The 7,735-nt window shown below is 60.3% G+C and overlaps 1 protein-coding gene across 1 annotated transcript in view; it reads right to left on the bottom strand.

The window, feature by feature from the left end:
- The window catches only part of QBC33DRAFT_584336 (uncharacterized protein), a gene marked incomplete at both ends in the record, with an annotated part of 8,694 nt that extends 988 nt beyond the window's left edge, over positions 1-7,706 (bottom strand). Inside the window, 11 exons of the mRNA XM_060431404.1 lie at positions 163-480; positions 564-941; positions 1,022-4,570; positions 4,638-5,326; positions 5,408-5,969; positions 6,068-6,391; positions 6,457-6,595; positions 6,687-7,020; positions 7,082-7,139; positions 7,251-7,337; positions 7,449-7,706. Coding sequence (XP_060289088.1) covers positions 163-480; positions 564-941; positions 1,022-4,570; positions 4,638-5,326; positions 5,408-5,969; positions 6,068-6,391; positions 6,457-6,595; positions 6,687-7,020; positions 7,082-7,139; positions 7,251-7,337; positions 7,449-7,706 — 6,696 coding nt within the window. The remainder of the gene's footprint in view (positions 1-162; positions 481-563; positions 942-1,021; positions 4,571-4,637; positions 5,327-5,407; positions 5,970-6,067; positions 6,392-6,456; positions 6,596-6,686; positions 7,021-7,081; positions 7,140-7,250; positions 7,338-7,448) is intronic.
- Positions 7,707-7,735: the final 29 nt, after the last annotated feature.

Raw genomic sequence — 7,735 nt, 5'->3', positions numbered from 1 at the left:
GCCCCCCCCCCCCCCCCCCCCCCCCCCCCCCCCCCCCCCCCCCCCCCCCCCCCCCCCCCGGCAAGTTAGGAAGTTGACCCTTTCGTAACTCCAACTTTAAACGGGGAGGCAAGGGGCAATGAGGTATAAAAAAAAAAGTTGGGTGATTCAGGGGTAACTCACGTTGAGAACCATGCCACCGTGAATTACACCTCTCACCGGAGGCATCGTCTTTGCACACTCATCGAGGATAAATCTCAGACTGGCCATGTCTGCGGCGTTACAGTTCTTGGTCACCACGTTGGCTCCCATGGCGGTTAGCTCCTCCCCCAGAGCCTGTGAGTGCGGACCAGTGGCCGCACTTCGCGAGAGCAGGATGAGGTTCTTGGCCCCACGATCGACGGACCAGCGCGCGATTGACCGGCCGATACCACCCAATCCCCCAACGATGAGGTAAGAGGCATCTGGAGACAACCGTGCAGCGTCTCTCCTAGGAAGGGTCTGCACCGAATTCGCGAGTTAGCCATGTTCCACGAATGTCGTATGAATACCACCAACGACTGTGGTGATATGATGCCACTGACCTTGACCATATCGCCGACTCCAGGCACCACCACGATCTTGCCCATGTGTTTCCCGGCCTGCATGGTTCGCAGAGCGCGGCCGATCTCGGCCATGGGATACGTGACAATGGGTGCGATATTGCGGATCGTCTTGTTTCTTAGTAGCTCCATGACCGCGGCTAGCACCCGGTGCACGACGCGGCCCCGGTAGTCGCAAAGCTGCACCACGTCGACGGCAATGAAGCTCGCAGCCTTCCGGAAAGTCGCCATATCCAGGGACATGTTGCGGTGGATGTCCTTCTTCCCGATCTCGATGAACCTGCCATGGGTTGCCAGGACGCCCCAGCTCTCATGCAGAAGTGCGCCGGCGAGCGAGTTGATCACGACGTCGACGCCCCGCTGGGCCCGTGGCGGCCAGGACCCCAGGCGCAAACGACGGATCACGGCTATTGAAGATGCGCTCCTCGGGTATCCCGTACGTCCGCGTCAGGAACGCGCGCTTCTCGGGCGTTCCGACGGTGGCAAACACCTCGAGCCCCTTCCACTGCGTGAGGATGATGCACGCCTGCCCGACGCCCCTCCGACGCCGCGTGGATCAGCACCGTCTCGCCGAGCTCCAGTCGCGCGGCCTCGAACATGGAATAGTAGGCCGTCACGAACACGGCGCCGATGGCAAGCCCCTCGCAGAACTCCATGTCGTCGGGCATGGGCGCGACCGACGTCCAGGGGGCGCGCACCCGCGCCGCGATGTGCCCGTGCGGCGTCAGCGCGACGACCCTGGCGCCCACGTAGAGGCCGCGGGCCGCGGCGCCGGCGGTGGCGCGGGTGATGACGCCGGCGGACTCGACGCCGAGCTCTTGCCTTTCGTCGAGCTGGCCCATCGCGCCCATCACGTCGCGGAAGTTGATGCCGTAGGCGCGCGGTTGCACCTCCACGCAGTCGTCGGGCAGCGGCTGGCCGGCGTCCTCGTCGTCTCGGAAGACGATGCTGTCGAGCAGTCCTGGCTTCGTGACTTCTAGCTTCAGTTGTCGGCCGTCCAGGCCCGATTGTACAAAAGGTTGCATCTCGGGCTCACCGGGGGTGTTGGCGTAGGATGCGCTCTCGGTTGCGTCGCGGCGCAGCCGGGAGACTAGGATGGTGCCTCCGCGCTCGGCGAACTCAAATTCCCCTGGAGGAGTGGAGTTGTTGGTGGACTCGGAGTCGTCAAAGGCGGTGGCTAGAATTTTGGCAATGACAGCTTGAGAAACCGGATCCCATGGCTCCCGGGCCGGGTCGAGGTCGAGCGACACCAACCGACGGCTCCCGTCTTCGGCTCGGCAGGTGCGGAGGAAGCCGGTATGTAGAGCGTTCTCCGGCACGGGGCAGTCGATAGCCGACCCGGAGGTGACCCAGAGGAGGCCCTTGCAGCTGGTCGTGAGCGACTTGATGGCCTCGAAGTTGGACCCGTCTATCTTTTGCGGCGCGCCGTCGAGCCCGGACAGGAAGATGCAAATCTTCCCCTTGACGTCGAGCTCCGTCAGTTCTGCCAAAGGGGGCGTCACGCCGGTGATCTTTTTGATGCTCGCTGCAAGGCCTTGCAGCCATTCGGAGGGTGGTGGTGGTGGTGGTGTCGTTTTATCGTAGACAAGAGCCACCTGGTCTTCATATACTGGCCGAGTTTCAGGGATGGCCGTTGACATGATGACACTCATCATCTGATGTTGCTCGTCTTGACAGTCCCACACGTTCAGGTCCAGGCCTGTAAAGCCGGCGGCGCCCTTTAGGATGGGTTCCCACGTCTCGAGGGACATATTGGGGCTCAGCTTCCTCTCCGGCTCCTCGCTTAACCACCAACCGGGCAGGGTTCCGAATATCAGATGCCCGTCGATGGTATCTCTGGTTGTCTCAACCAGCAAGAGCTTGCCTCCGTCCTTCAACAACCTGCGGACGTTCCGCATCGTCACGGCCATGCTCTTGGTAGCGTGCAACACCTGGGCCGCAATGATGAGGTCGTAGCTCTTCTCCTCGAACCCTTGCTCGACAACATCCTTCTCGATGTTCAAGGCGGCATAGCTGATCAAGTCGCCCCACTCCGCAAACCGCTCGCGTGCCGCCTGGAAGAACCCCGACGAGATGTCGGTGAAGTCGTAGTGCTCGAACCCCACGGCATTCACACGACCGCCACTGAGCGCCCCGAGAACATCCAGCACCGGCCCCGTACATCCTCCCGTCCCGCCCCCGATCTCGAGGATCCGCATCCTCGGGTTGTCGCGCGCCGCCGCGCCCGCCAGCTGCGCGAGCTGCGCCGTCGAGTGCGTAAAGTGCAGCATGTCCCCGTAGAACCTATACAGCAGCCCGCCCTCGAGCATGACCTCCAGCGGCGCCACCTCTCGGCGCAGGATGGCGGGCAGGTTGCGGCCGACGCGGACGACCAGCTCGCCGTTGGTGCTGGCGCCGGACACGCGGTCCAGGAACATGGCCTTTGCGCCGGGCGTGGCTCGCGCCCACCTCGAGCTGCGGGGCGCGAGGGTGTCGGACGCGGCGAGCTGCAGCTGGAGGCGCATCCACCGGAGCAGGGACTTGTGGTGCCACGAGAGGTTGGCCGTGTCGCTCGGGGTGAGCTGTGCGGCGGCGTCGGCGATGAGGTAGTAGGCTGCGCGGATGAGGTCCTGGGCGACGGTCTTCTCGGCTGGGTCGGCTGGACGTTGGAGACGGCTCTCCCACTGAGTTACGGGGTTGTTGAGGGAGAGGCTTGGTTCCCAGTCTATGAAGGCGCAGATATGGGAAGCCGCAGCGGTTAGGCCGGTGTCGGAGTCGTAGATGGAGCTGCCGACAGACGTGAACCTCATAGTATCCACCTCGATGAGGGGTTTAGATGGTCTCGCCGATGCATCCAGGCCTTCTTCGAGCACAGCGAGGGCTACTTCAAACCCTTGGCGGTGCTGGTTGAGAAGGCGAGCATATGCGTCAAAACGGTCTCCTGGCTTGGAGCTGATGGCCGAGGAGATGTACAGCGACTTGATAGATGTGGGCACAGCTGTACCAACCATCTTTCGGGCCTCTGGAGAAAGAGTCGTGTAGGCGGCTTGGAAGACAGCGTCGAGCGTGATGGGGTGGATGACATGGGTCTGTTGGTATTTATATGGCATCAGGGCCGCCGAGTCACAAATCTCGAATGTTGAGGTCGACTCGTCCTCGCCTCTGCGAACATGCAAAAGTTTCCGGAAAGACGGGCCATGTCTAACGCCGACAGCTTGCAATGCGTCGTACAGAGTTTTTGGGTTCATGCTCCTGGGGTAGGCGGCGTCGAACTTGATACTGCTTGTCGACCGCAAACGCGACGAGTCCAATGCCGATCCAGTCGTTTTCTCGACAGCGATGAGCCCCCTTGCCCACGAGCCCTCTACTTCAGACTGGGCAGAGTAGATACGAAACAGGCGTTTGCCATAGGCCAGCGTCTTTTCGTTGGCTGGTTCGAGGAAAAGCTGCACCTCCACCCCCTTTTCGCTCTCGGGGAGGACCAACGCTTTCAGAATCTCCACCTCACTAAGGAGGTATCCAGAGACACGATCGGCATCGGCGTCGTGAAGCTGGCGCATTGCCTCGATCGCCATGGCGATGAAGCCCGCGGCCGGATACACCGTGTCGCCCTGAACGACGTGTTCGTGCACCCAAGGCAGCTCCCCGCCGCGAATTATGTGCCTCCAGATCGGGGACCTGTCGCTCGTGCCCGTAACCCGCGTCCCCAGCAAGTCATGCGACGGGTACGGGCGGAACCTGTGGTCGGCACTTGTGCGTGACTCGTGCCAGAACCGTTGGGTGTGGTTCCACGGATATGACGGGAGACCGGCAATGGCTCGGAGCCCCTTTTCCCCGTGAGGCGCGTTGATATGAGATGTGTTGGCGGGGTAACCCCTTTTCACGAGGAGACTAGCTAGAGTCTGGATGGTGCGCACGGCATCCGTGCCCCGCTCGAGACTGGACGCATACACAACGGGAAGGCTTTTGAGCGCCCGGTGCACCTTTGAGAATCTGCCGGATGGGGCCAGCTAGGGCGCTGTGCGGGCCAATCTCGACGATGATGTCGACTTATTGCTGCCCGTCCTCCGTCGCAACCATGTTCTGGAAAGACTGGGCGAAGAGTACCGGGTGTGTCATGTTCCGCATCCAGTGCTCCGGGCCGAGTTGGTTGGCATCATCGATCCGTTTCCCTGTTACAGGGGACACGAATATCACGCCGTGTGCGAAGGCCCTATCCTTTCCCCTGTTCATGTGCTGTACTAGCACTCGGCGGTACTCTTCCTCTAGTGGCAGCATGTGGTGAGAGTGGAATGCCGCCTGCACTCTCAGCCTGCGAGCAAAGATGCTATCAGCAGTAAACCTGGCCTCCAGTTCTCGGATGGCCGACAAATCACCGGACAAGGTCACGCTTGACGGGCTGTTCACGCAAGCGACGACGACCTTGCCGGAGTCCGAGTCATCACTGCGAGTGAAGTCGTCAAGGTACGTCTGAGCTTCCACTAGGCCCAGTCCAATAGCCATCATGCTGCCACAGGGACCGACTTCCAAGTGCCGGGCGTTGATGGAGCCCCTGAAATAGGTGCATGCCATGGCCTCGTCCAGACTTATGGCGCCGGCAGCGAAGGCAGCCGCGACCTCTCCACTCGAGTGACCTGTCACGGCTGTCGGCTCGACGCCGAAGAATCGCAGCAACTGGACCAGGGCGAGTTGGACGGCGCATGATAGCGGCATGCTGAACTCGACCTCGTCGACACGCGACGTCTCTTTGTCGCGGCTAACTTCATCTGTCATGCCGGGCGAGGTGGGTCAGCAAATTGCGGGCGTGTAATTTAACGTAGGTAGGTAGGACGAGATGAGATACTTACCGACTAGAGACCAATTTGCACCAAACGAGTGGATTATTCTATCACACTCGTCCAGAGTCTGCGCATAAACTGAGTACGCAGCCGCTAGCTCTCGACCCATGGCAAACCACTGCGCGCCCTGGCCGTTAAAGACAAAGCCCAAACGCGGCGCAGTGCCCATGTTTGAGACAGGCGGGATCGAAGTGTCTGCCAGGGCCGCCACGAGCTCCGTTGCATCGGCAGCGGAAGTCGACCAGGTCCACGGGAACTTGCTCCGTCGCTCGCACAGAGTGTATGCCAAGTCGGCGAACGAAGCGTCGGCGTACGTGTCGGGCTGTCGCTCGATGTGTTCCCGCAGGTTGGCGGCCATTTTGCTCACCGCCGCCTTGTCCCGCGCGCTGAGGAGGAACAAATGCCGGCTTGGACGTTCTGCGCTGGAGCTGCCGCCGCTCGTCTGGTTTAGCGAGGCGAGGTGTCCGGCTTCTTCCATGATGACGTGCGTGTTTGTTCCGCCATAGCCAAAGTTGTTTACAGAGACTCGTCGAACACCCCGTGATAACCATTGTTTGAGGCTTGTAGGAACCTGAGTGTTTCTGTGAGCTGCGGATTGTGAATGATGAAGCTCAATGCGTTCCTGCAGCTTGGATTAGGGGATTTAAGCAAACATAGAAGATGCCTTACCTTGATTCGCAACGCTTCCATGTCAATTTCGGGGTTCGCCTTCTCAAAGTTCAGACTAGGGGGGATATGCTCATGTTCCAGGGACATAACCATCTTGATAACAGCAGCTAACCCCGACGCAGCCTCCGTGTGCCCCAGATTCGTCTTCACGGAAGCCACATAGAGCGGCGGGCTACCAACAGGCCTATGGCGGCCGAGTGCCTCTCCGATGGCGTTCGCCTCGGCAGGGTCGCCGACACGAGTTCCCGTGCCATGCGCCTCGACAACGGACGTATCGAAGGGATCTAGACCCGCTGTCTTGTAGCACTGGCTGATCAGCCGCCGCTGCGCGTCCGCGCAGGGAGCCGTGATAGTTGGCGTGCGGCCGTCCTGGTTCACCGCCGTCTCACGTACCACGCACGGATCGCGTCGCCATCGCGGAGGGCGTCGGAGAGCCGCTTGACGATGATGGCCGCAATGCCGTCTCCCCTGCCGTAGCTTTGCGCGCGGTGGTCGAAGGCGTAGCATTTGCCTTCTGCGCCGCAGGTCCTGATACGGTGTTAGAGACATGGATTCGCTAGCTAGAGCCGCAGGTCTCGGCCTGCGTAGCTCATCGGGATCTTGTAGGTTTCTCTCTCACTGGAGTGTAGACAAGTTTGCAAAGGCATCTGGATTCAAGTTGAGGCAGGTACCTCCCACAATCGCGCAATCCGAATCACCGAACCGCAGGCTTTGGCAGGCCAGATGGAGTCCCATCAGGGATGTTGAACAGCCCGTATCAACCGCCGTACTAGGGCCTTTGAGATCGAAGAAGTGAGAACTACGGTTGGCGAGCATGGCGGCGTAGTTCCCCGTGACGAAACCCCGCGAAGCATGCAGGGGGTCGCGCAGCTGCAGGTCATGGTAGTCTTTGGTGAACGAGCCGGTATACACGGAGGTGTTGGAACCGACGGCCTTGGAGAGTGGGATTCCAGCTGGGTTGTTAACGTCAGCGTCTATGGAACAACCGGGGGACGATAATAGGGGGAAACAAACCACTCTCGAGCGCTTCAAACACGACTTCGAGCTGTAATCGGATCTGGGGATCCATGGCCTGATTTTACGAGTTGCGCCAAGCTCTCCAGTCAGCCCACGCCGCCATCCCAAGTGTCATCGTCGCCCAGGTGTTTGGAGACGGGCGTCTCTAGCCAAAAGGAAAACTTACCGCTGCCACGTCGGCGGACAAGTTGAAGAACAAGCAGTCAAACGCGCCCGGATCTTCTTGCAGGAAAAAGCCACCTTTCATGTGTAACTATATCCCAAGTCAAAACATGAACATGGAGCACAACCAGATTAAATTATGCCACAACCGGATTCCGGGCGAGGGGTGGGAGAGGGGGGGGGCGCGATGGAAAGTACTAACAGTAGAGAGTCTCTCGGCCTCGGGGTGGTAGAACGCCTTCTGGTTGAACCTGTCGCTGGGCACCTCGGACCACGCATCTCGTCCTTGCGATACGAGCTCCCAAAGCTTGTCCGGGCTGATCACCCCGGCAGAGAAGCGGCAGGCCATACCAACAATAGCCAGCGGCATAGTCTTAGGCTCGCTGGGAGGCGGTGTTGCGTGGACGCCATTGGTTCCGTCCGCCGTGGCGTTGATGAAAGGACTGCTATGGCCGTTCATCTTGGCCCACGAAAAGGAAAGAAAATTAC

Source organism: Phialemonium atrogriseum (genome assembly GCF_030411735.1).
Source record: "Phialemonium atrogriseum strain 8032-3 unplaced genomic scaffold QBC33scaffold_1, whole genome shotgun sequence".
Lineage (NCBI taxonomy): Eukaryota > Fungi > Ascomycota > Sordariomycetes > Cephalothecales > Cephalothecaceae > Phialemonium > Phialemonium atrogriseum.
This window is presented reverse-complemented; position numbering and strand designations above follow the sequence as displayed.